Source organism: Nannizzia gypsea, genomic scaffold, assembly GCF_000150975.2.
Source record: "Nannizzia gypsea CBS 118893 supercont1.3 genomic scaffold, whole genome shotgun sequence".
Classification (NCBI taxonomy): Eukaryota; Fungi; Ascomycota; class Eurotiomycetes; order Onygenales; family Arthrodermataceae; genus Nannizzia; species Nannizzia gypsea.
Window position 1 is genome coordinate 561097 of NW_003345199.1, and position 25311 is coordinate 586407.

The following is a 25311-nucleotide window of genomic DNA, read 5'->3' on the forward strand; positions in this document are numbered from 1 at the left end:
ACCTGACATATAACTGACATCTGATATATACAATCTAGATCGATAGTAAAGCAATATCCAGTTGATCTAGACCAAAAAGGAAAAGTTATCTAGCAAATATGGTGTCTGCATCGAAAGCTGCCCGTCAGGCCAAACGTGCCGCTGAGGGAGACAAGAAGAAGACAGCGACCTCCAAGCTGTCGTCAAAGGCCAACTCTAAGAACGTCTCCACGGCTTCTTCTGTTAACGGTGACGATGCGGAGGAGGCCGCCACCAGCTCCGCCAAGATGTCCGACGTCAAGAAGTTAACAGAGCAGACGGACAAGTTCGGACTGTCAGATCGTGTCACTACCGGTGTTTTAGCATCTATCCCATCCAGCAGAGACGTTAAGATGTCATCCATCTCGCTTGTGTTCCACGGACGAGTCCTCATCACAGACTCTACTCTTGAACTCACCTACGGCAAACGATATGGTCTCCTCGGAGAGAACGGTTGCGGTAAATCTACCCTCCTAAAGGCCATTTCCAAGAGAGAATTCCCCATCCCAGAGCACATTGATATCTATCTACTCAACGAGGGTGCTCCCCCAAGTGACCTCGGAGCTTTGGACTGGGTCGTCACAGAGGCACAGAACGAGCTGGACCGACTAGAGAAACTTGCTGAAGATGTCTTGGAAAACGAGGGGCCAGATTCGCCTGTCCTCGAGGATATCTACGAGGTAAGTAGAGTAAAAAAAAAAAAAAAAAAAAAACTAGATAATGGACATATACTGACGAAATTTACAGCGAATGGACGGCATGGACCCATCTACTTTCCACACCCGAGCCTCTCTCATCCTTACTGGTCTTGGTTTCAACAAGGTCACTATCAAGAAGATGACCAAGGATATGTCCGGTGGTTGGAGAATGCGTGTTGCTTTGGCCAAGGCTTTGTTCGTCAAACCATCTTTGCTTCTTCTCGACGACCCCACTGCCCATCTTGACCTTGAGGCCTGCGTGTGGTTGGAAGAATACTTAAAGAAGTGGGACCGAACCCTCATCCTCGTCTCCCACAGTATGGACTTCTTGAACGGTGTCTGCACAACCATGATTGATATGCGAATGAAGCAGCTTATGTACTATGGTGGAAACTACGATTCCTACCAGAAAACCCGTGCTGAACAGGAAACAAACCAGATGAAGGCATACCACAAGCAACAGGAAGAAATTGCCCACATCAAGAAGTTCATTGCATCCGCTGGTACATACGCCAACTTGGTACGACAGGCTAAATCCCGACAAAAGATCCTCGACAAGATGGAGGCCGATGGTTTCATCCAGCCCGTTATCCCCGACAAGATCTTCACCTTCAGATTTGCCGATGTTGAAAAGCTACCTCCACCAGTCCTTTCATTCGACGACGTCACATTCTCCTACTCCGGTGATCCAAAGGATAACCTGTATGAGAACCTTGACTTCGGTGTAGATATGGACTCTCGAACTGCTCTCGTCGGCCCCAACGGTGTTGGAAAGTCTACCCTTCTCCGTATCATGACTGGCAAGCTCGCTCCCACAGCTGGTGTTGTCACCCGCCATACCCACTTGAAACTCGGCATGTACAGTCAGCACTCTGCTGAGCAGCTCGACCTGACCAAGAGTGCCCTCGACTTCGTTCGTGACAAGTATTCTGAGAAGAGTCAAGATTACCAGTACTGGCGTCAGCAGCTTGGCCGATACGGTCTTTCTGGCGAATCTCAGACTGCCCTCATGGGAACTCTTTCTGAGGGTCAGAAGAGCAGAATCGTCTTTGCCATTTTGGCCATTGAGAGCCCCAACATGTTGTTGCTTGACGAACCTACCAACGGATTGGATATTCCTACCATTGACAGTTTGGCAGATGCTATCAATGCTTTCAGCGGTGGTGTCGTCGTTGTTTCTCACGACTTCAGGTACGAATTTAGTCCTCCAGTTTTTACATGTTGTTCATGAATCAAGATACTAACATCATTATTTAGACTCCTTGACAAGATTGCCAAAGATATTATGGTGTGCGAGAACAAGACCGTCCGCCGATGGGACGGCACCATCGGCGAGTACAAGAACCACCTCCGAAAAAAGATGATCAACGCCGGCCAAGTCTAATGCCGACAATCGGAGGCTTGTTCTTTTCTTGCTTGATTCCCCATTTATTTACTCATTCTCTTTACTGCCGACAAAAGCAACCTCTGCAACCAACGGCCTTACTTCAAAATTTTGTCATGTTTCACTTCCCTTCACGGTCTCGGTGGTACGAATGGTTTTATCATCCCTTGACCTATTATCGTTATGTAAATGGGCCTTTTCCCCTGGTCAGCGCACTAAAAATCGATTTGCGTACATGGGAACCGGGATTGTTTAGATTAAAACTGATGTTTTCTATCCTTCCGTTTGAATTATTTTTTTGCATTTTGCTTCGACATAGGAGGCTTCTATTTTCGCCTTCATGAAATGGCAAGGTAATAGAAAAGGTTATGTGATGAAATGAAAGATTACTTACTACCGTTCGTTTATATTATGACATAACTCTTATATTTGAATAGCTATGGTAAAAGTAATACCGTGATGCCACGCCTACACAATATAGGTAGTTATGTTGTTGATAGAGCAAGGACCCAATTGCCATAAAACACCAATCCAGTACACTCAATGCTATGCTTATTTTGCTTCGACGGCGTCTACCATTCACCGTATAGTATATAATTATATCTGTTATCCCTTCTTCAGGTCCCCTCCAAAGGGAGAGTTCATCCGTCCTCCAAGCCTCTCACCCTCCAATTTACGCTTCTTAGCAGCGCGGTCTATATCATTTTCCACGCCCTGCTCCTCATTCCCAACAGCTGCATTAGATAAAACTGGTGCAGCAATGGGTTCCGAGGGCGTATTAGTTCCGGTCGGGACGGCGGAGCCGCCCGCCTTTTGCAACCTGTTTAAAGCAATCAGATCTTCCCTTTCTGGGTTCTGGCAGTGGAACAGCTTTTTGCCTATCAGCTTTAGCCTCTTCATCCGCGCAGAGCCGGGAACAGTACTTGATGTTCCATTATTTTGAATGTAAGAGGTAAGTAAATCGCTGCAGGATTGTATGACAGGGATCAGTTTGGCGTGTATGTTGGAGAGCATGGCTGACGGCGACGTTGGGGAAGAAGAGGATGTAGCTGGGCCGAGCTTTGTTTCTAGATAAAATTCGGCTAGGGGTCTATCGGCGATGAACAAGGCAGATACCCAGATCTGGGAAGGGGTATAGAGGAAATATGCATCTGTCATTTGCGCGGAGTGTTTGAGGATTTCTCTGGTATTATGGTGTACTTTTGCCAAACGGGTTGACAGCGGCGAGGCAGGCACTGGCCCTGCTATCGAAGTAGGGGGAGGTGGAAGTGATTGGATAGATTTCTGAAGTCCAGCTGCAGTAAGGCCTGGAAGATGTGGTCCTGGTGTAGCTTCTCCCTTTGCAATTGCGTTCAGCTCCATCATCCCGCCCTCCAACCCACGAAACGGATGGCGTACGTCAAAAGTGAATCGTAGACCCTGTGTGAGTAGGAACTCAGGAGCAATTATACCTTCCATCGTCGAATTGGGTATGTGTTCGGTAAAAGACCGGAGGGACATGTAGAAGTTATCTGTCTTGGTAGCCAGGAAGAGCGCACACGGCATGATTGATTTCGGGTGATAAGTCATTGGGGAGTTTGTAAGGTAGAATCGCCGAAGGTATTGGATTGCAGTCGCCTTTTTCAAAACATCTATTAGCATCGATATAGATTCGAGGTGTACAGACGCATACATACCCTCACTGTTGTGGGTAGAGGTGGTTTATACTCGTCTCCCAGCTCCATGGTCTTCTCGCAAAAGTATTGTACCAGCTCAAACTCCTCGTCCGGTGTAAGACAATCTATCTCCTGCTCGTTTGCTGCTCCCGTTCGAGCTGGCGTAACGGCTCTTTCGCCATCGCTTGGGGTTGGATTCGGCGTGCCTTGGTCTGGTGTTGGAGCTGAAGAGGCTTGTTGTCGGGCTTCTCTGGCCCGGCGGACAGCGGCACGAACACGCTCGCTTGCAACGGCGTTTGTATTAGCTCGAATCGACCGGAGAGAGTCTTCTGTAAATGACCATAGGCGGAATTGTGTGGAGGTTCGGTATATGTCGTCTTCTAGCATGGTGGGCCGGTGAGCGTGGATATCCAGGTGAGTAGAGGTGAAAATGACCCAACAATCAAACGTATAAGGGAGACAGGAGAGCAGGTATAGAGAAGAATCTCAAAATGTCGTGTCTTGGATCAAGCCATAAACCGTGGTCAAGATGTATCTGAGTAGTTAAATATGCGAGCTTGGAGCTTTTGTATTGGGAGGTTGAAGTAAAATATTACACTTTTGCATAGAAGCTAAATATATCAGCCCTATACATCATCATGCGACACCACTACTGCTGCTACTATAGTTATAGCAAACTATCGAGAAAAATACTGAATATAAATACGATGAGGGAAGTTGAATGTGATTTGGGATTGAAGCACCTATTTAGTTTCCACACAAAAGCCTTTGCTCCGCGCTATAACGCCAGTCTTGTTGATCCATCGCCAGACACCGCTTATGCTCCCCCCTGGCTCCCTCTTCTCTCCATCCGCTCTTCTCCTCTCCTTCCCATGGAACAGGTCCAATTACTCAATTGCGCAGATAGTGAAAGAAAGAGAAACAAGGGGAAATATATGGGGGTTTGGGATGGGGGAAGAGTAGTATATGAAAGCAATGATGAGACAAAAAACAAGAAACAGAATGAAAGGGGGTTAAAACAGAAAATGCAGGGGAGGGATGTATGTATGAAAGTAGGTAATGGTGATAGATGATATAATGTGGTCAGTAAAGTTGAATAAAATCAATAGGGAAGGGAAGAAAAGGGAAGAAAGAGGCGGTTTTGTCCAAAATGGAGTGGATGGGGGGTATCATGGCTCGCCAAGGAGACGGGCAGTGATATCACCCATGTATGCTTCCTCGAGTTCGTAATCATCACCGTCCATGGGGTCGATACCAACGTACTTGAAGGCAGAGACGACACGAGGAACGTCGAAACCCATGCTACAGAAGCGGTCAATGAGATTCTTGTTGTAACCCTCGTACCTACGCCGTGTTAGTTATTTTTCAAGTATGACAGGGAACACTTGGGAGCTTACGCCGCAAGCTTCTCTCGTTGCTCATCTTCCTTAGCCTTGAGGGCCTTTTTCCTAATCGACTCGTCGGTAGCACCGCCGCTGCCTTCTCCAGTGTGTCTCCGTGGGGCTCCGGCGTGCATCACAGCCCATTCTCTAGCAACTCTTTCAAACTCCTTTGGGTCTGTGAGAAGCATACGAGCAACTTCGGCATCCTGAGGGTCTCGGGGCTCGGGTGTGCTGAGAAGAGACTGGAGAGAAAGAAGGGCTGATTTCATAGTCAGAACAGGTGACCAGGCAGACGAAAGTGTATCCAGGCAGATAGCACCCTAGACAGCAAGCTTTCCATTAGTCTTTATCCTTCCTTATACGCTATGTAGAAGTCTTATCTGAATTATAGGGGGACATGATATATATACCGTCTGACTGCTAATGTTTGGGTGCCAGACTCGGGTATCAAACTTCATGACCGGCGGACGGAACGGGTACTCGGTGGGAATTGTGATGTCGACCTTGAACGTTCCGCCTTCGTAGGCAGTACCAGGCGGTCCCGGAAAGCTGCCCTTTAGGCGTGTAAGGTCATCGTCTGAGATAGGATCTACCGAGATTTGCGAGTGGCGGTCCGCTTGGATATCGGCGATTTCCTTGGTGATCCGGCGGGTGCGGTTGGAAGCCATGATGGGATGCGATATCAGGCTGAGCACTGGTGTCTCGGGGATCCCTCCTCTGAGCACTAATAGGTGTGTCGTTGGCAGCGTTGATGGGTGTTGGGCGCGGGGGAGCTAGGCAGCCTTGGAGGAGTTAGAGATGGTACGACCAGACGGCGCCAAACAGGGACATATAAATAGCCCAGAATGAGAGGGCGGCTCAAGCTGGGGGGACAGAGGGCCTGAGTAGCCACCTTTTATACCTTGGCCTGGGATGCGGCAGATGGGGACCAGCCAGGGGGACTGCAGGCGTGTGCGAGACTGTGAGTCAAGGCAGCAGGCGCCGAGCGGGTTTGGCAGGTCGCAGGGTCGCGGGTCGGTCTAGTTATAGCTAGGTTATGTGACAGGCTGCGGGCTTGTGGGGAGGACTCCGGCGTCTGTCTGGCAGCTGATAGCCTGAGGGGAGGGAAGTGTGCGATGTCTGCGCTTCTTTTCGACTGTTCTGAATAGGGGATGAGTTGGTTTGCTGGTCGTCTCATGAAAGATGGTGATAGTGACTTTCGCTGGCTAGTTGGTTAGTGGTTGGTCGGTGACCTCACCTCACCTGCGACTACTGACTACCTAGGCACCTAACAAGTTCCATAGTCAGCTAAGTTAGGTATGATTTAAGCTAACCGCGGAGGCGTTTTTTCTTTTTGGCAGCAGTTGACGTGTTAGGCGTCCGCCTCATTCTGGAATAGAGCAAATGATAGGACGATGATATAGCAATAATAGCTGCACTATTACGAATGCGAATGGGTAGTTAGAAGGTTTCTCGCCCTGTTTCTGGCTAATATAAATACATAAGCTACACTCATTCATGTCTCTGCCCTGCGGTCCACCACCCACCGGGTCGAGGCCTCGAACTCGTCCCTTTCCTCGCCTTCCAAGCTGGCCAGCCCGGCTTCTCGCAGCTGGGAAAAGTATTCTACGGCGTCGTCGAAGTCCTCGACAGAGGTCCAGCCGTCTGGTTGGACTCTGCTCTGCAGCATCTCCCAGAATTCCTGGGCTGCGTTGAAGGCCTTTGCCTCCTCGCAGTGTTGGGAGCGCTCGTCAGGCGAAAAGTGATATGGACATTTGCCAGACTCGAAGATCTTCAGCCAGTCCCTGGAACATCTCTGTTAGCATCTAATCGTACTCGAAGCCGTACCAGTCTTGCTATATACCTTTCAACGTCAATCAGTGTATCCCTAAGGGGCACAATGTGGTCATCCCAAGAGTTTCCAGCAAAGCTTACAAGCTGACCCAGTGTTTTCCCGTGGGGTTTCCTAATCGCCCTATTAAGCAATGGGTTGAACTTTGCTGTCTGATGTTCATAAAGATATACTTGAATAGACCGTTGGACGCGGTCTCTGACTTGATCTTTCTCTTCCTCGGGTAACATTTTAAAGTCTTCGGGAAGTCTCAGCTGGATATCTCCATTGTAGTCGATCAGCCGAGGGGTTCTGGCTTGGAGAAGCAGAGGAGCAACCCAGACTGACTGCCAGTCGATAAGACTGGAGATTCTACCGTCTTGGACAAAGATATTACCATCATGAATGTCAGGATACCAGAGTGTCGGGCGGACAAGCTCAGTATCATCGGGAAGAAGCTTGGAAACAACAGCTAAGTATCTCTCCAGTAAGGCGATGTGGTCCTCGGGTGGTTTTTGGCTTCCTTTGCCCCTGGGGTAGCCAGACAAGATTGAATCTCTCTTTGCATACTGGGAAATCCACGCAATCTCGCGGCGTGCTATAGACTCCACATATCCACTGGCCGATTTCCCTAGATCGAAGAAGAATCTTTAGCAAAGAGTGCTCCATAAACACCAACTAAACGAGCTCAGTAACTCACAAGGTCCTCGATCCAAGGACATCACAGCCCGTTCCTTCTCCCAAAACTCCCTGTGAGAAGTAGGACCGATGACATATTGGCTTCTAACAGCATCCTTGGTTTCTTCTGTTATATCACCGCTAATTTTTGCCGGCTGGCAGCCTGGGAAAGTATCTTTGGCAAAATACAATGAGCCATATCTAGTATGCAAGGGTTCAGTACCGCATCCAGCCCCCTATTTAAAAGAGCTATACCCACAGGTCAAAAGTCACAGAGAGAAGTTTCTGCTCTATAGAAACAATATCATTGATTATCTCGCTTCTGTCATGTATTTTCAGGCCATCCCATGTCTGAGAGAGCTGTGTGCCGTTGGCCTCTTCCATAACGATGTATTCTACACCTACGGAGTTATCAGGAGACGAAGACCACGCTAAGACTTTAGGGACCGGTATTTTAAGCATTGACCTTGCCTATGTACTGGAGTCAATTCGTGCTTTTTTTTAGACGTTCCCGAGACGGGTACCACTAACAAATTCCATAGTAGCAACCTCTGACATGGTAGTGTACCGTGACGGACCAGCATTCGGATGGGGAATTCGAGCAATTGCTACCGCTCTGTCATTCATCACGAGACGGAAGACTTTGTTGAAATTGCCTTCTCCGATTTTCGACATAGAAACACAGGCACGAGAGCCCAGGGTGTCTGCCGCTGTCGTCTGGAGCTCTCGTACTTTGAATTCTCTGTGACGTTCAAGCAGTTGCTCCTTTTCTCCCCAGAGCCATCGTCCTGTGGTATTCCTGAAAAAGTCTGTTGTGCAAGTATCGGCAGAAGAAGCCCTAGTTTTGAAACCTCTTATGAAGAGTCGAGGTCCTGTATGGGCCATGCCTATGTTAACAGGCCGGGGAAGAAGTATTCGCAGTAGATCCATTGGGTATCATTCATTTGAAAACAGAAGAAGGGATGTACATCAGTGTATCTGGCGATACCAGCACAAGAGGGAACCAGCCCCTTACTCAAGTTTGGAGACGAATGTGCTCTCCGAGGCTCTTCCCTTCAGAGCTTAATGATAATAAGAATGGTAAATGAAACATAAACCTGCATCGACGGGGTCTATATCTTTATAAATAGCAGTTTTGGGGGTTGTTATCGGCCATTGCGTGTTGTCTATGACAATACCCAGTTTGATAACTGCAGGATAGCCCCTAGTTAAGATAATTTAACCCAGATAGTGAAACCTTTCCAGCCTCACCATCGTCAATTCCATCTTTGATTCACCAAGTGGTTACTCCTTTTTCTCGCGTGTTTGCACCCATAGTCAATAGTCGGCGTTGTCTTTTTAGCTCTGGGATGACTCATCAAGTATTCGGAGTATAATTTTTACGTTCCGATGGATTATGGATGACAAACTTTTCATTACTAAGCAGAGCTCGATGCAGGAGAGCGAAGCAAGAAGAAGCTCCAAAGTTGAACAACAGTGACATACCCCAATCGAACATTCAACAAACACCCTCCCTTACCACTAAGACGGTTGACGGCGCAGACGGAGATCTACTTCCAGGACTTACCACTCACTGATATATTCCGTGTCTACAATAAGAAACAGTTGATCGGCCGACTGGGCGGTTAGCTTGTCACCATGGTATGTTTGCCTGCTGCTCAGATCTGTTAAAATGGATACTAAACGATGGTTAAATAGGGAAACCAACCATCCAGTATGGGTGGCCAAGGAGGAGAGGGCAAAGACGATAAGGATAAGAAGGTACATTTTCACTTTTACTCGTCTTCGGGTTTCCTACCGGGTCATTCGCTCACCAGGCTCTACAGAAAGAGAAGCCAAAGTACGAACCACCACCACAGCCAACCACCCGCGTCGGACGAAAGAAGCGTAAGCAACAGGGCCCAAATGCCTCTGCCAAACTACCGTCTATCTATCCGACGTCAAGATGCAAGTTAAAATACCTCCGCATGCAGCGTGTGCATGACCACCTTCTCCTTGAAGAGGAGTACGTGGAGAATCAAGAGCGTATCCGCAAGTCCAAGGCCCAGACTTCTTCGACTCACCCAGCGGCGGACGATAACAACAGTGCTCTGGACCGAAATGCAGATGAGAGGGGCCGGGTGGATGATATGAGAGGCAGTCCCATGGGAGTCGGAAACCTGGAGGAGATGATCGATGATGACCATGCTATTGTTTCCAGTGCGACAGGGCCAGAGTACTACGTCTCCATCATGTCCTTTGTCGATAAGGACCTGTTAGAGCCGGGAGCTAGTATCCTACTTCATCACAAGTCAGTCTCGGTCGTGGGTGTTCTCACCGACGATGCCGACCCGCTTGTATCTGTTATGAAGCTGGAGAAAGCCCCCACAGAGTCGTACGCAGACATAGGCGGTCTAGAATCGCAGATCCAGGAAGTGAGAGAAGCCGTCGAACTGCCGTTGCTGCATCCAGAACTTTACGAAGAGATGGGTATCAAACCCCCGAAGGGTGTCATCTTGTACGGTGGTCCGGGTACTGGAAAAACCCTTCTCGCCAAAGCCGTCGCCAACCAAACGAGCGCTACTTTCTTGCGTATCGTGGGTAGTGAACTTATTCAAAAGTATCTCGGTGACGGACCTCGTCTTGTCCGCCAGATCTTCCAGGTTGCTGCCGAACATGCCCCATCAATCGTCTTTATTGATGAGATCGATGCAATTGGTACGAAGCGTTATGATTCTACATCTGGCGGTGAGCGAGAAATTCAGCGTACTATGCTTGAACTTCTGAATCAGCTTGACGGTTTCGACGATAGAGGTGATGTTAAAGTCATCATGGCCACGAATAAGATTGAATCCTTGGATCCTGCACTTATTCGTCCCGGCCGTATTGACAGAAAGATTCTCTTTGAGAACCCTGACCGTATGTTCCATTTCCCCCCAAAACATCAATGCTGAATACAAACTAACGGGCCTTTAGAAAACACTAAGAAAAAGATCTTCACGCTCCATACTTCCAAGATGTCCTTAAGCGAAGATGTTGAACTCGACGAATTCATCACCCAGAAGGACGATCTCTCCGGTGCTGACATCAAAGCCATATGCTCCGAGGCGGGTCTCATGGCCCTTCGTGAGCGCCGCATGCGTGTGCAGATGGCCGATTTCAGATCAGCTAGGGAGCGTGTCATGAAGACCAAGCAAGAGAACGAGCCAGAAGGACTTTACTTGTAGTCCTACTTTTACTTCTCATGTATAATATCATTTAAGCACGCCCCTTTTGCAAGCCCATAATCTGATATTAGACATTTCTATCCGTACACACTCCGTTTATATCGCAAGCTTGGTATTCTATCTAAACTCACTCTGTTGGGTAATTTTTATGGAGCCAAGGGTCATCGAGGAGCTCTCGCGCGGTGCTGCGCTCCTCTGGCTTCCACTTGGTCATTTTCTTCACGAATTTGATGAACATTTGTTTTTCCTCCCCTGTAACTGTAGTTATGGTGTTTTCGAAGCCGAAATCTTCTCCAGGCCCTATAACCGGTTGTTTCAGGCCTGATAAACGTTATCAGGTCGATATTCAATCAACGAATGGATATTTGCACTTACACCTACTTTGTGAATCATAAAATAAGGAAGTCCGCTTCCCCTTTTCAAGTAGCCGTACTGGAGGAGAGCCCAACAGACCTGTGATATATGCAAGATGGTTTGCATCATCATATCTATCCTCGCCGGGAGGATCAACTTCATCAAAAAGTGCCTTCTTCTCCAGAAGATCCCACAGCTTTTGTGGCGAGGTTAGTAACTCGTTCAATCACACGTGTAATCTAAGACCTACCATTACGCCCAGGCTCCAAATATCGGCACTGTATAAATATCCTGCTTCAAGAATGACTTCAGGAGCACGGTAAATCTCCGCTTGAATGCAGCCTGAGTTTGGCGTGTCCCCCTTGACAGTCAAGTCAAAATCTGTAATCACGGTTCGTATGGTGGTCCTGATATGTTTCCCGTGATTGTTTCTTGATAGGTAGATAATGCGCCCATCATCACAATGCTTCTGCGGAAGTGGGTTGTGATACTCATCTAGAGCATCTCTGTGAAGTATTGAGCTATCTTCTAGCTTTATTAGGAGATTATCGGGGTTTAAGTCTAGTATCGACGTTAGGCCGTGACTATCATGAATGGTCCTAAGTGCTGGAAAGCATCCATACCTGTATGAATAATGTGACACTCAGAATGAAGATAGTCTAGGTCGTGTAGAATAGTCTGTAGCATAATTTTTAATATTTCGGATGGAATAACGTCCTCTTTCCATCTCCTCTGGTAGAGCCACAGAGGTTCACGCAGAGGCTCGAAGGCGAGGCAAGTGTGGTTACCATACTTCGTAGTCAGATTAAATGAGTCTAAAGGCAGCCTAACAAATTCTCGACTGCGAGGGTCCGGGTTACATTTCGCAATGTGTTGGAGAATATTCAGCTCGTTGTCGGCTGCGATATCCTGTGAGTGGTGGGATGTAGCGTTTATTTTGATAGCGACATATCGTTCCTCCATCCAGCGCCACCTATAGGGTCAGCACAGTTCCTCGAATAATGAAAGACGTAAGTACCAATAAAGATCCCAAGCTAGCCAAACTGTTGAGTTGGAGCCATATCCAAGCTTTGTGGAGATTTGGTATCTTTGATTCAGGACTTCCCCGACATGCGCGGGATAAAAGCGTTCAGGTTTGTAGTATGGTGTGTTTTCCTCCTCCCACAACTGGGATTGTTTTAGAGGGGCTACCTAAAACGAAGTCTTCGACCATGGAGGCCGCCGAAAGAGCCATATATTGCGCATATTTCGGCCCTTGAAACTTGTGCTTTCAATGAAGCTTTCCTGATGCTGTTGCGCGCGCCTTAGATAAAGTTCAGCGTCAAAAGTGGATCTGCCGCCGATTAACGATGTCTAAAACCCCACTGAACTCTATTTTATGATGACATAATCAACGCTGATTTGCTAATATGCGCTTACCAAAGCTAACAAGGTTTGTTTACAAGCGCGTGTAAAAAGTTTCAGTTATGCAAACAAGGCAAACTCTGCAAGAAAGGGACTTAGCTCGTTAGTGCATTTCTTGCCCTTCAAGAAGACAAAACTAGCCTCAGTTTCCTAATCATAGACAGCCTATCAGTTACACCATGGAAGGGTTCGATGAGGAAGAGTTTAAGAAGTTCTTCCCGAGCGGCTTTGGGAAGCAGACGAAAGAAGCCGATATCAAGACGCAGATTGATCGAACGAAGCGAAAGGAGCCTATCGAAACACCTAGTGCTGGGGCAATAGAAAAGCCGGCAAACCCATCGCAGGAAGCTGCTGAAGATAAAGGCAACGGAGATTCAGATTCGGACTCGGATTCGGACTCTGACTCCGATTCACCTGAAGATGAATTCCCCGTTTCCCATAACCTCGTCTTTAGAACGCACGATCGAGCTGTGACGACAATAACACTTGATACCGCTGGAGCGCGCATGATAACGGGTTCGACGGACTGCACAGTTAAATTCCACGATTTTGCATCACTGACGCCTTCGACACTACGGGCGTTTAAATCGGTGGAACCAAATGCGAGAAAAAATGCAACATCTTCGTCCGAGATACATCCTGTCCACATTGCCAAGTTCAACCCTATTTCCCCTAGCCAGATCTTGGTGGTATCGGCCACTCCTCAAGCGAAAGTCCTCAGCCGCGATGGCGATACGCTTGCAGAATTTGTGAAGGGAGACATGTATTTGCGGGATATGAAGAATACCAAGGGTCACATATCTGAAGTTACCAGTGGAACCTGGAGCCCAACAGATTACAACCTGTGCGTCACGGCTGGTACGGATAGCACATTGCGTATCTGGGACGTTAATGATTCAAGGAGCCAGAAGGAAGTCATCGTGCATAGGTCAAAGGTGGCTGGGTCTGCAGGTAGAAGCAGAATGACTGCTGTTGCCTGGGCATCCCCTACGCAGGGAGGACCAAATGCGCTGATAGCAAGCGCTCTCGACGGCAGTCTTATTATGTGGGGAGGAGATGGGCCCTTTACGAGACCAAGTGCTGAGATTAAAGATGCACATACAAGAGACTCGTGGACCAGCGGCCTGGATATTAGCCCGGATGGGAGGTTGGTAGTTACCAAGGGAGGAGACGACTTGATCAAACTGTGGGATACCAGGAAATTCAAACAGCCGATAACGACTGTCTCGCATATATCTGGATCAAAACATTACCCGACGTCTAACATACAATTTTCCCCAAGCGGAGCAAACATTGTGACGGGTTCTGAGACCGGACATCTCCATATATTGAATCCCGCTACTCTCAAACCTGAACTGGTCACCCTGGTCACCCCCGACTCACCTCTAATTTCCGTACTGTGGCACGAAAAGCTCAACCAGATTGTTACAGGGTCTGCCAACGCAGAGACGCATCTACTATATAACCCATCGCTCTCGCATAATGGAGCTCTGACGATAATGTCCAAAGCACCAAAACGGCGGCATGTCGATGATGATCCAAACTTCACGACTGACATCTCCCTCGGATTCTCGGGCGAAGGCATCGTTAATGGCAGCGGAATAGCAGCGGCCAGCTTCGCAGCCAGACATCCTAATGTTGGACTCACAGCTTCTGGACGATCAAGAGACCCTCGCCGGCCGCACATACCAGCTCAGACGCCCTTCGCTAAAAGCCAGCCTGACGAGAAACATATCAAAGACAACATCCCTCTCAGCTCAATGAGAGACGAGGACCCTCGCGAGGCGCTTCTGAAGTATGCCGAAGCAGCCGAGAAGAATCCAATATTCACTTATGCATGGAAAGACACGCAGCCCAAGACCATCTACGCTGAGCTGAGTGACGAGGAGGAAGAAACCAAGCGAACAGGCTCTGATAAGAAGCGGATAAAACGGAATTATTAGCTGAAGCTATTCAACAGTCATGAATAAGGGGAGTTGTATGGAGTAAATGTAGTATATATGGTATGGACTCATAACAGGCATAACAGGCGCAACGAGCTTGGGAGGATTTGAAATCAACTATCGAATTAATATACTCCGTATACGCTTATTACATCTAAATTTTCAGACACTCGAGATTTTCCCCCTAATACGAATTCCATTTTGCCATCGAGCATGCTGTGCTACTCGATGCTGCTGCTAGATCTCGTCTTGCACGGAGTAACTCCTGTAGCAGCCTACCCAGGTAAATATCTAACCGACCAACACCGCCCATCGCCGCCGCATCCCCAGCATCATCGCCGTCATCATCACCGCTCAAGGCGCCCTTGATAAACACTCCTGACGCACCTTTTGCAGCTTTGACTCCACTGAATTAATTTAGCTGCATATAAAGCACAAGCTGGGCTTCTCGCGCCCATTCTGGTTGGTTGGCGCGCAAGTCATCTAAAATCCCAGCCATCCACCACGCTGAGGGTCATCGTCCAAATCCTCGCATCCTCCGGCAACTCTTCATGCCCTCGTCTGTCTAAAGTGCGTCGCAGACAAAGGCGCAGCCGTCCCAGGAGTCTCGGTATGACGAGCAGGTCGACCAGTTGCCCTCGTTAAGAAGCAAACTTATGCCCTGCTCCAGCTGAGTAAAATATTTACTTCTGGCTTATCGACGCAAGCTAGCTTGAAGACCCTGACCAAACCTGGGAGCGCCCTGAGAGCGGATGAAGGCTTGATAGCAGCCTCATAATCGTCCCTCTACATGCGGTAGAACCTCTACGGCGCCGTCAAAGGAAGCCCACAAGAGGCGTTGGCTAGTTACGACCGCTGGTGTGCAAGCTCAGGGACACCACCAGCAATAGCCGGAACGCCTGGTTATTCGATCTAGCTACGAGTGAGAAGGAGAAGAAGCACTATTGAAGTCGAGCGGACTCCTTTCTTCCTGTGACAATGCTTGTCGCACTCCTCCTCTTCCTTATCGCCGAGCAGGTCTCCTCCACAGCGCTACCTTCGTCGCTACGCCAATCATCCTATGCTGCTCGCAACGCTCCCGTTCTCATCAGCGAGAAACCTGGGGATGGCGGACATGTGAGGGATCCGATCAGCGAATGGTCTTCTACGATTGGCATTGTCACGGCGATTGTAGGCAATGTCCTTATCTCGGTTGCCCTGAATATCCAGCGATACGCCCATGTCCGTATCGAACGGGAATATGAAGGAAATATACTACGACTGAGGGCTGAGTGGAAACGATCTTCTTCATCGCCCCATAGGCCAGACGGACCGACAAACGGTTACAAATATGGGACGGCGGACAGGGAAACTGCCCGAAACCAGGAAGACGTTGGTACGTCGCGGTATACAGATGACCCAGAGGAGGACGAACGAAGGCCGCGCAAGGTGTACACCAACGGAAATGGACACGCTCATGCGCAAGGCAGGGAGAATCAAGCTTCGGAAGATGAGGAAACTGATGACCCGTTGCAGAGCTCCTTTCTATCCGACCGGACAGCGACCTCGTTCGAGAAGAGTATCGCGGGTGTTGACAGAAAGTCGTACCTCCGTTCCTCATACTGGTGGTTTGGAATAATACTGATGACCGTGGGAGAGGCTGGCAATTTCCTGGCCTATGGATTCGCTCCGGCTTCCATTGTTTCACCCCTAGGAGTTGTTGCGCTGGTGTCGAACTGTGTGATTGCGCCGTTCATGCTCAAGGAGAGATTCCGCCAGCGAGACCTCCTAGGAGTTGTAATTGCGGTTGCCGGCGCTGTCATCGTCGTACTGAGTGCCAAAACATCAGAGAACAAGATCGGTCCGGATGAGATTTGGGGTATGATTACGCGTTGGGAGTTTGAGACATACCTCGGGATCACTGTCATTTTGATTATTGGTTTAATGTCGATAAGTAGAAAGTATGGGAGGAAGACCATCCTGATTGATGTTGGGCTTGTTGGATTATTTGGTAAGATTCTTTTCATAGTCTACTTCTCCCTTGTATTTGAGCTGACATTTGGATGAATAGGCGGTTATACAGCCCTATCCACTAAGGGCGTATCTTCTCTTCTTTCAAACACACTTTGGCATGCAATTACATTCCCAATAACGTATGTCCTTGTGGCTGTCCTGGTGTTTAGTGCCGTGATGCAGATTCGATATATCAATCGCGCACTTCAGCACTTCAACTCAACGCAGGTGATCCCAACTCAGTTTGTGCTCTTCACCTTGTCCGTTATCATGGGAAGTGCTATATTATACCGTGATTTCGAATCTGCAACAGGAGAAAGAGTTGCAAAGTTCGTTGGTGGTTGTCTGTTGACCTTCTTTGCCGTGTATCTGATCACGAGCGGAAGAGTTCAGAAGGAAGATGAATCCGAATCCGAGTCAGAGACCGATGAGGAGGAAGCTATCGGTCTTCAAAATGAGGAGCCGTACCGAGATTATGTTGACTGGCAGCAAGATAGCGCACCGATACCCAGGAGACAGGGCACCGATAGCGCTGGCCAAGGGACAAGGACAAAACCTTCACCATCTCGCTCACTCCAAAGCCTTGAGGAGGTTTATGAGCCTGAGGATGAAGACGACGGACAGTTGACTCCGCGTGCCCGGATATCTGCATCCCCCGGGTCTCTGCTACCCCCTATCTCAAGCGCCTCTTCCATCCTGGATCCTTCCCCGCTGCCGGCTATTTCCAATAACCCCTGGGCCACCCCAAGTAGCGAGAGAGAAGGACCAGACTTCCTTTCTGGAAGCCCCGGTAAAGATACCTTGGCCCATAGTGCGGACGTCTACCCTCCTCCAACCAATGTAATTTTGCAGTTCCCTGCTGCCCCGGGTGCAACGGATTCGCCTCCTCGAATATCACCTCCTCAGCATGGTCCTCAGACGCCTCAAGGAAGCCCTCGACGCCGTTCCCCTACCAGAGCAGATCATCATGGCACTCACAAGCATTCTAACCAACCTCTACGTACCCCAGGCACAGTACATCGAAATTCTCTCTCCCGTTTCTCTCCCGGGCCGCTTCTGCCGCCATTATCAGGGGGATTAAGTGCCGTGGTTGCAGACTCTCTACGACGAGGAGAAGGATCTCCCCAACAACTCCGGAAAAGTCTGCGTGGAAGCTCCAGGCACAGATCAAAGAACCGGGTACGAGCAGGCATTCCGCTCTACCTGGACCCAGCTCTTGATTCCCACCCTGTGGCTGAAGCGGAAGATGAGACGACTGGAATTATAGCTTGTACCACGAGAAATATACCCCAGATATCCCGATCGACTTCGACTACTGGCCCAGACGCGTTTCCAAGTGAGCAACAACGGATAAGGAGCCTGAGTGATTCGTGGAGCGGTGGCCTTTTGAACTTTGGAGGCAACTTACGGCTCAGCGGCCGTCGGTCAAAGGGGAAACTCCCTGCAGCTGAGAATCTAGAAGAAGCCGCCAGCCGCCAAACGGAACCATGAAGCTATCTATCTATTGTCGTTAATCCGTGAACTCGAGCCATGTCTATATATCTCTGACGCCTCTACTCGCCGTTACCCTCGCCTCTCTTCCCAAATCTGCTTTTTCTCGTGCGTTTCTTTTCCTTTCTTTTACTTTTCTATTTTCCCTTTCTAGGCCTTACCAGGTCTTCCATTCTTCTTCTATCTTTAATACATTTAATACTCCGCTATAGAGCCCAGCAGGCGATGTATTTAATTATCATCTAGCGTTCCGTTTGGTGGTGGTGGTTGTTGCTGCTGTTATTTCCTTTTCTACTTTCGTTATCTCATAGCCATTCATGTTGATACTTGGAAGCGTCCATCAAAACCAAACCAGTCAGTCTTTTATGCAAATACCGAGAATGAGTGACTTAGATCCAAAGTGTGTATATAAAGATTCTTCTTTTTCAAGTCTGATCCGAAAGACATTCTTTATAAATTCGTCTCAATCTGCTTGCTTGCTGGTATCTTCTTCCTCGGGTCTCTCTTTAGAGTCCTTAGATGGCCTCCCATTCCCATTGCCGGCTCCCTCACGTCTAACTCGGGCGCCTTCTTTCAGCTTCTCCCATCGCTCTCTATATCTCTCGACTACGGCTCTAAGCTTCTCATTCTCACGACTGAGTTTTTCCAGCTCTCGCTCATTGTTCTTGATCAGCTCCTGTAGCTCTCTGATGCGCATGTCTGAGGCAGCATTGGGTACTGCCGATGAGATGGCTTCACCGGCAGCAGAGGCCGCAGGAGATGTCTGTCGAGACGGTAAGATGGCATGCTGGTTGTGCATGGCGCGGATAGACTGTTGGAGGGCAAGTGACGAAGACTGTGCATTCACCTCCCACATATGTAGGCGTTTCGCCAGTGTATCAGATACATGTCTCAGAGCCTCGTTCTCCATGTGTAACTCCTCTACAGTTTTGAAGGGCCTCGGCTGATCGACCTTGTTCTTGCGTGGCTGCAAGGAAGTGATACTTCGATCGAGCCTGGCGGTGCTTTTATGCATGATGTCTTCAGGGGAAGGCGGATTTTCACTGGCATCAACAAAGTCATCTTCAACGGACTCCATGCTGTCCTTCACTGCCTCCTTTTCTTCCCGAGAAAGTATCCCGGCATAAGATATCATTCCACCAGCCGTGGGCACTACATAGAATGACTCTGCAGGGTTATGCGAGGCAAAGTGGCCGTCTTTGTCCTTGATTGCTCTCAACGCCGCACTAGAAACAAGTTTAGACACGTCTGGGTCCTTGTCTGAGAAACTCGTAAAATCCGCTATGGCGGCGTCAGTGTTAGTCTTCGTGTCTGCGGCAGGAGCCTTTTGTCCCGAGAGAAGTCGAGGCTGGGACGCGTCAACCCCAAGGGGCAAACTTGCAAAAGCGAGGGGAGCAGAAAGTTTGGATATGACGCCTTCAAAGGTCGAATAGAAGCGTCTGAATGGTTCATCTCCCGTGATTGACCTGATACCGGCTATGGCAGTACCTTTGCTGTAAGGAGAGGCGTACTCCTGCGCCGTGACCTGAGTCGGGCTGATCGGCGGAGCCCAGGAGCGACTCCCTCCATGGGGACGATTCTGTGAAGCCTGAGGATCGTTTGACAGCTGGTCAGCTCGTCTACTGTCTCTCTGTCTCGCTTGGACGGGGGAGCCCGCCATCCTCGCTCGGGCATTCTGGGCCGACACTGTAGGTGAAACCGGGTTGGAATGCTGTCTCTGGGAGGGTATGCCCCTTGCAGATGCCAGGTTCCCGGCAATAGACGAATTGCGTGACCCGGAGCTGGTCTGTGAAAGTAGTCGTGGTGGATACTGTATGTGTTGTTGTTGTTGCTGTTGTTGTTGCTGATATTGATGTTGCTGTTGCTGCTGATGCGGTCCAACAGAGGTCAAACCGGGCTCCTTATGCGTAACAGGGCTGACTGCTGGATTGGAGGCCAACCCTTCTGCGTCGTTCGAGAGCTTCCGCTCTGTTTCTGAAGCTGCCGGAGGGTTCTCATGTTGAAACCGGATAATGGCAGCAAGTTGCTTGTGGTGGTCTTCTAGCAGTCGAAGTGTCCTCTCAGCCTGCCAAACACCCCAGATACGTCAGAACAGAAGCCTTCCTACCTGTGGGTTTATCCGATATATCGAAGGGGAAAGCTCTTACACTTGGGTCTGTAATGGACTGTCGAGCAGTTGCAAACTCGCCTGCCGCGAGGTCGTGCTCCTCGCTGGCGGCGACAGGGTTCGACTTGCGGGTCTCATGGAGCGCATTCCGGGCGTGAGTATGAGCCTGGACAAGTAGATATACACGTTAGAAACAATGGACAGAGACGAGTATGGACGAGCAGAGACGGGCAGGGTCTTAACTACCAGCAGCAGCGGCGAGGACTCCATGGCGGTCTCTGTAAACGGTTCGAACGGCGATGACTATCCAGTTAAGACGGCGTCAACGGCGAGCAAGCAGGTCATAGCCCCTATCCCTGTGCCCTGTGTACCCAGCAGCCGTTGCGGTATACCTGTGGGCGCTGCCGGTACGTACTGGTTATTAACCAGCATTAACGACGTAGTCATGTATATTTGCATCTGGACGGGCAGCAGAAGCAGCAGAAGAAAGCCTGGCGATGATGTCAAGTGGGCAGCGGCCGCGATGTTGCGGTACTTCTGTTCTCACATGTTTTTGGTGGTGGAAGAAGTACCAAAACATCGCCCACTTGGCGCTTTCGTTCCCTTGTTGCAGCGAACTCCGCCTATCGTCCGCTTGCTCTGCATAACAGCAGCAAGACCCGTTACAACAGACCGACAAGAGATAAAGACAGGCACAGAGAGAGACCGAAGAATTCGACAGTGACAGGGGCAGATTACAGCTATTCTCTCTCTCTCGCTCGCTGTGTGCTCCTTTCCTCTGCCGTCCCTTGATGGTGCCCAGTTACAGCTTCCACCACACTGCAACGGAGTATATACATATCGACGAACACCCCCCAGGCCAGCCTTGTTCGACCAGGCTGCAGGACGACCATACACGCCCGTTACCGGCGGAATAAAGCGACAGACCGCTACTGCGAGCATCCTCGACAGCCCTGGTCGTCTTTTTCGTTAGCCTCCGACAGCGAATGCTCATGTTCTGGCGCCGATGGAGAGCCATGGTGAACCTGCACCTGCAGTCGCCTCCCCAAACGGCCTGAGAAAGGTGTTTACAATGCAGAATCGAAGCAAGACAGCGCTGGGGAAGGCAGACGCGCCCGAGACGGATCAGAGGAACAGAAGTTCGACCATTGAGACGAGGGCGGAGGAGGCGAGGCCGGCAACCAGCAGCGCTGCCTCAAGCCACAGCGATGCTCCAAGCGGTATCTCAAAGCTGCTGGCGGGAGCCAGACGGCGGCATCGCAAGAAGGCCGACTCGTCTACCTCGTCGAACAAGGATGGTGAGCAGGTCGAGGGCTACGACTGGCAGGCCGGGGAGTCCAAGGCCTCCCTGCCGTCAGTAGAGATCAATGGGCAACGCCGCCGGTCCATGACAAACCCGGAGAGCAGCCATGTCTCAGACTGCTCGGAATCAGACATGTACGTCCCTTTCCGTTTACTCTTGCTCAGGATGCTGGATGTTGAATGCTAACGATGTATAAAAGTCACTCCCGTGGGGATCCGATTGCATCCACACCCGAACTCGGCGTCTACAAAGATGAAATCGACAGCAGCGCCGGCGGAGCACGCTCAAACACGGGCTCAGAGGTCAGTCTCGACAGCTTTAAGGGGTCCTCCAGGCGTAAGTCGACCCTAGGGGGTTCGACAGACAGGCCTTCGACAGGCACTCCGACCGGCCGGAAACTGAAGGAGGCGTTCGTTCACCGGATGACGAACAAGAGTACCGATACGAGCCCCAACAGGAGTTCTGGAAATCTATCCGGCAACAACAACAATGCAAAAGATTCCACCGGATCTGTAAATGGCGATTCTTCCGGGAAAACGCTACCACGCCTACAGACTGCACCGCCGCTGCCCCATCCGATAATAACAACATCGACTTCGCAACCTCAGTATTCGCTTGATGCTGGTCGTCAAGGAGCTAATAAACCTGCCCCGTTGAACGGAAACCCCCAGACTCCTCCAACCTCCAGGAACCCCCCTGACATAGTCACCACAGTCACACCTCCTACTCCTACCAACCGCCAGTTCAATTCCCAGCATTCTCTTCTAGCCGACATCGTCAACTCCCCGGAATCTACGCAAAATGATACCCATGATCCGCCGTCCAACATTGTTGTTAGCCCTTCAGGCAACATGATATCCCACCGCCGTGTACGGTCAGCTTCTGCCGCCCACCAGCCAAGCAAATTATCCAACTCATCGGTCCCTCCCCTTACGCCAGCTATGGAAGATACCAAATCACAGGGCAAGTCGTCCACCTCTCAATTTGGAGCTGGTTTCTTCTCGTCCATGGTCTCTGCGGCACAGAACGCTGCCACCACTCTAAGTAGCAGCTTAAACCCCCAGGCCAAGGGCAAGAGTTCCCAAGAGCAGGCCGAGGGGGATGCCCAGGCTTCCAGTAACAAAGAGAACTCTGAAACAGCCCCCGAAGGCGAAGAAAATTCCGCCCCAGAAAACGCCAAAAAGGAGCTGGCAGTCAATACCCTTGGTACGGGTGACCTCGACTTTAGTCACCTTGGGCTTGAGCATCTTGATAAGGCCGCAGGTGATAATGATGGCAGCAAACTGGACGTGGTTGGAAGGCCTCGCGCAAAGACGGCGGTCTCACAGCGTGATGAGCTTGCTGCACGCATGGAGGACGTACGGGCTGCTCGAGCTGTCTCGATGGCCTATGGGAATACTCCTGTTACCCCCATAGTTACTGTTGATGGCATTAACGCAGAAAACCAACCTCCAAATTCTCTAAGCACCGCGGTCAGAGATAACGCTGGTGAGAACACACCACCTGGAGGTAGTGTTCACAGCGAGACGGCCGAAAGTCTTAAACAGAACGGCAGTCTTAAGAGTCGTCGTGCTCGCAGGGACCGCGGATCCTCCGCTGCAACAACAAATACTACAATTGGTGCCCCCATAGGAACAAACCTCTCCGCGAGGAATACAAGTGTTCCCCGTCTCACTGGATTTGCTGTTGCCAGTAAGAAGCGGAACCGTGACTTTCATTCACTTTTCCGCAGTGTTCCCGAAGATGATTACCTTATTGAGGATTACAGCTGTGCACTACAGCGAGAGATCATCCTTGCAGGCCGAATCTACATCTCCGAAGGCCATATCTGCTTTTCAAGCAATATTTTAGGATGGGTAACGACATTAGTAATCGCCTTCGACGAAGTCATTGCCATAGAAAAGGAGTCCACGGCCATGGTTTTCCCCAATGCCATTGCCATCCAGTCCTTGCATGCACGCCATACCTTCCGCAGTTTGCTCAGTCGAGATGCAACGTACGACTTGATGGTTAATATCTGGAAAATCAGTCACCCAACTCTCAAGAGTTCTATCAACGGAACGCATATTGACCAAGGCACTGGTGATAAAACCGAGAAGACAGATGATGTCTTTGACGACAGTGCCTCAGACTTGGACGATGATGACGAAGTGTATGACGAAGATGAAGATGGTGCCGAAGTTGCTAATAACGGGAGCGAAGATAACAGTGTGGCTGGTAGCGATGCACCGGACCAGACACAGCGCATCCTCCGAAAGTCCTCTACAGTCCCATTGTCTGCCACGGGAGCTCCTCAGACCCCTGGTTCTGGCGAAGAACCGAAAACAGGCGAAAACGGAACCAGCTCAGGTCAGGATTTCCCAGGTCCCAAGTCCCATGCGCCAACAGAGTATAACGACCCTGCTGGACGCTTTGATAAACTTATCAAAGACGAAGTCATTCCCGCTCCGCTAGGGCAGGTATACTCTCTTATTTTCGGTGTTCCTTCGGCTGCCTTCATGGCCAAATTTTTGGTTGATTACCAGAAAGTTACCGATCTTCAATTCGAAGATGACAAAAAGGGTCTCACCAACGACACCAAAACCCGGTCCTACAACTATATCAAGCCGCTGAACGGAGCAATTGGCCCAAAGCAAACCAAATGTATCAGCTCAGAACAACTCGACTTTCTCGACTTTGAGAAGGCGGTCCTTGTCACTCTTACCACGCAGACGCCAGACGTACCCAGCGGAAATGTCTTTTCGGTGAAAACTAAGTATCTCCTTACCTGGGCTCCTGGAAATGCCACAAGGATGGTCATGTCATGTCTTGTAGAATGGACTGGTAAGAGTTGGATCAAAGGTACCGCACTCGCCCCTATTGATTTGCTTATCGTTCCTTCTTACTAACATGCTGCTTAGGCCCAATCGAAAAAGGCGCTAGTGACGGCCAACTTAGTTTTGGCAACGATCTAGTCAAAGCGGTCAGAGCTGCAGTTGCCCGCGGTCCTGGGATTAAAGGCGGGCCAAAGGGCAAAGGACGACGCATCCGCATGGCAGCCGAAATGGCAGTTGCCGCCAAAGACCAAGCTGCTCTCGAATCCAGCAAAGCCCAGGCTAGTAACAACGGTTTCTTGTCGACCCTCTACGGCCCCTTTGCTCCGGTCGTGGATATCATAAAACCATTCTGGAGCAGCAATATGACTATCGGTGTTCTCGTGATACTTCTCATCACCATGTGGTTCCGTACTGCCGCCCCCAGTTATCCAACTTCTAGAGTCGGGCTTTCTTCACGCTCCGCCCCCGAACGGCTGATTGCATTAGAGGAGCTATGGCAACGAGAAGAGAATGAGCTTTGGGACTGGTTAGAAGAAAGAGTAGGACTTGACGGCCTCTCATTTCCGGTTGTCGATACCGCCCATTCTCGAGATGACAGGCAGCGGCCCAACCGCCGTGCTGAAAAGGTGTTTGAAGATCGTCTACATCGCGAGAGGATGTCAGAGCGCGAGGCCGAAAGTGCCATTCGAGTTACACAAGAACGTCTCGAGACTCTACAGAAAATCGTCGAAAAGCGGAAACAAAACCGCCAGGCCTCATTAGAAGAGACAGAACCTCCTTCAACATGACAGACAGAGCAAGAATATATCTCAGATATTTCTGCCTTAGACCTGTCACCCTCATTATAACTTCGTTCACCCAACGAATCTCCACATTCCTTGCAATTTTCTACTTTTTCCATCCCTGTATATCATACATTCGCCTTGTACGGGCCATTTCCTTTGTTCCTGCATATCTGCATTTTATCTACCGTTGGGCGTATCTCCTGGTTCAAAAACGTCGAGTTTTCATTGCTCCTTTCTTCTCTTTGCCTAATCAAGTGTTGGAGTTGGCTGGCGTGCTATCATTTA

General features: G+C 49.8%; 10 protein-coding genes across 10 annotated transcripts; 5 read left to right on the plus strand and 5 right to left on the minus strand.

Annotated features, from left to right (window-relative positions):
- Window positions 1-98: 98 nt before the first annotated feature.
- MGYG_03639 (ATP-binding cassette sub-family F member 2) lies at window positions 99-2100 on the plus strand (the record flags this gene model as incomplete). Its single annotated transcript, XM_003173414.1, has 3 exons — window positions 99-698; window positions 766-1907; window positions 1974-2100. 3 exons carry the CDS (start codon window positions 99-101, stop codon window positions 2098-2100), a joined length of 1869 nt encoding a protein of 622 aa, XP_003173462.1.
- Window positions 2101-2706: 606 nt separating this feature from the next.
- On the minus strand, window positions 2707-4142 carry MGYG_03640 (cyclin-dependent protein kinase regulator; the record flags this gene model as incomplete). Its single annotated transcript, XM_003173415.1, has 2 exons — window positions 2707-3717; window positions 3777-4142. The coding sequence occupies 2 exons, from the start codon at window positions 4140-4142 to the stop codon at window positions 2707-2709; spliced, it is 1377 nt and encodes a 458-aa protein (XP_003173463.1).
- Window positions 4143-4924: 782 nt separating this feature from the next.
- Window positions 4925-5805, minus strand: MGYG_03641 (ubiquitin-conjugating enzyme E2 1; the record flags this gene model as incomplete). Its single annotated transcript, XM_003173416.1, has 3 exons — window positions 4925-5099; window positions 5153-5457; window positions 5548-5805. The coding sequence occupies 3 exons, from the start codon at window positions 5803-5805 to the stop codon at window positions 4925-4927; spliced, it is 738 nt and encodes a 245-aa protein (XP_003173464.1).
- An 827-nt stretch (window positions 5806-6632) lies between these two features.
- MGYG_03642 (phosphotransferase enzyme family protein) lies at window positions 6633-8510 on the minus strand (the record flags this gene model as incomplete). Its single annotated transcript, XM_003173417.1, has 5 exons — window positions 6633-6921; window positions 6981-7578; window positions 7648-7826; window positions 7885-8096; window positions 8157-8510. 5 exons carry the CDS (start codon window positions 8508-8510, stop codon window positions 6633-6635), a joined length of 1632 nt encoding a protein of 543 aa, XP_003173465.1.
- An 831-nt stretch (window positions 8511-9341) lies between these two features.
- MGYG_03643 (26S protease regulatory subunit 4) lies at window positions 9342-10831 on the plus strand (the record flags this gene model as incomplete). Its single annotated transcript, XM_003173418.1, has 3 exons — window positions 9342-9386; window positions 9452-10523; window positions 10581-10831. The coding sequence occupies 3 exons, from the start codon at window positions 9342-9344 to the stop codon at window positions 10829-10831; spliced, it is 1368 nt and encodes a 455-aa protein (XP_003173466.1).
- A 127-nt stretch (window positions 10832-10958) lies between these two features.
- MGYG_03644 (CMGC/DYRK protein kinase) lies at window positions 10959-12246 on the minus strand (the record flags this gene model as incomplete). The annotated part of the gene is made up of 5 exons (XM_003173419.1): window positions 10959-11152; window positions 11207-11381; window positions 11436-11746; window positions 11809-12158; window positions 12230-12246. The coding sequence occupies 5 exons, from the start codon at window positions 12244-12246 to the stop codon at window positions 10959-10961; spliced, it is 1047 nt and encodes a 348-aa protein (XP_003173467.1).
- A 522-nt stretch (window positions 12247-12768) lies between these two features.
- MGYG_03645 (WD repeat-containing protein 70) lies at window positions 12769-14532 on the plus strand (the record flags this gene model as incomplete). Its single annotated transcript, XM_003173420.1, has 1 exon — window positions 12769-14532. One exon carries the CDS (start codon window positions 12769-12771, stop codon window positions 14530-14532), a length of 1764 nt encoding a protein of 587 aa, XP_003173468.1.
- A 978-nt stretch (window positions 14533-15510) lies between these two features.
- On the plus strand, window positions 15511-18015 carry MGYG_03646 (non-imprinted in Prader-Willi/Angelman syndrome region protein 1; the record flags this gene model as incomplete). The annotated part of the gene is made up of 2 exons (XM_003173421.1): window positions 15511-16522; window positions 16583-18015. 2 exons carry the CDS (start codon window positions 15511-15513, stop codon window positions 18013-18015), a joined length of 2445 nt encoding a protein of 814 aa, XP_003173469.1.
- A 463-nt stretch (window positions 18016-18478) lies between these two features.
- Window positions 18479-20392, minus strand: MGYG_03647 (hypothetical protein; the record flags this gene model as incomplete). Its single annotated transcript, XM_003173422.1, has 3 exons — window positions 18479-20080; window positions 20163-20288; window positions 20369-20392. 3 exons carry the CDS (start codon window positions 20390-20392, stop codon window positions 18479-18481), a joined length of 1752 nt encoding a protein of 583 aa, XP_003173470.1.
- Window positions 20393-21128: 736 nt separating this feature from the next.
- Window positions 21129-25029, plus strand: MGYG_03648 (GRAM domain-containing protein YSP2; the record flags this gene model as incomplete). Its single annotated transcript, XM_003173423.1, has 3 exons — window positions 21129-21559; window positions 21625-24266; window positions 24326-25029. The coding sequence occupies 3 exons, from the start codon at window positions 21129-21131 to the stop codon at window positions 25027-25029; spliced, it is 3777 nt and encodes a 1258-aa protein (XP_003173471.1).
- Between the last annotated feature and the right edge of the window lie 282 nt (window positions 25030-25311).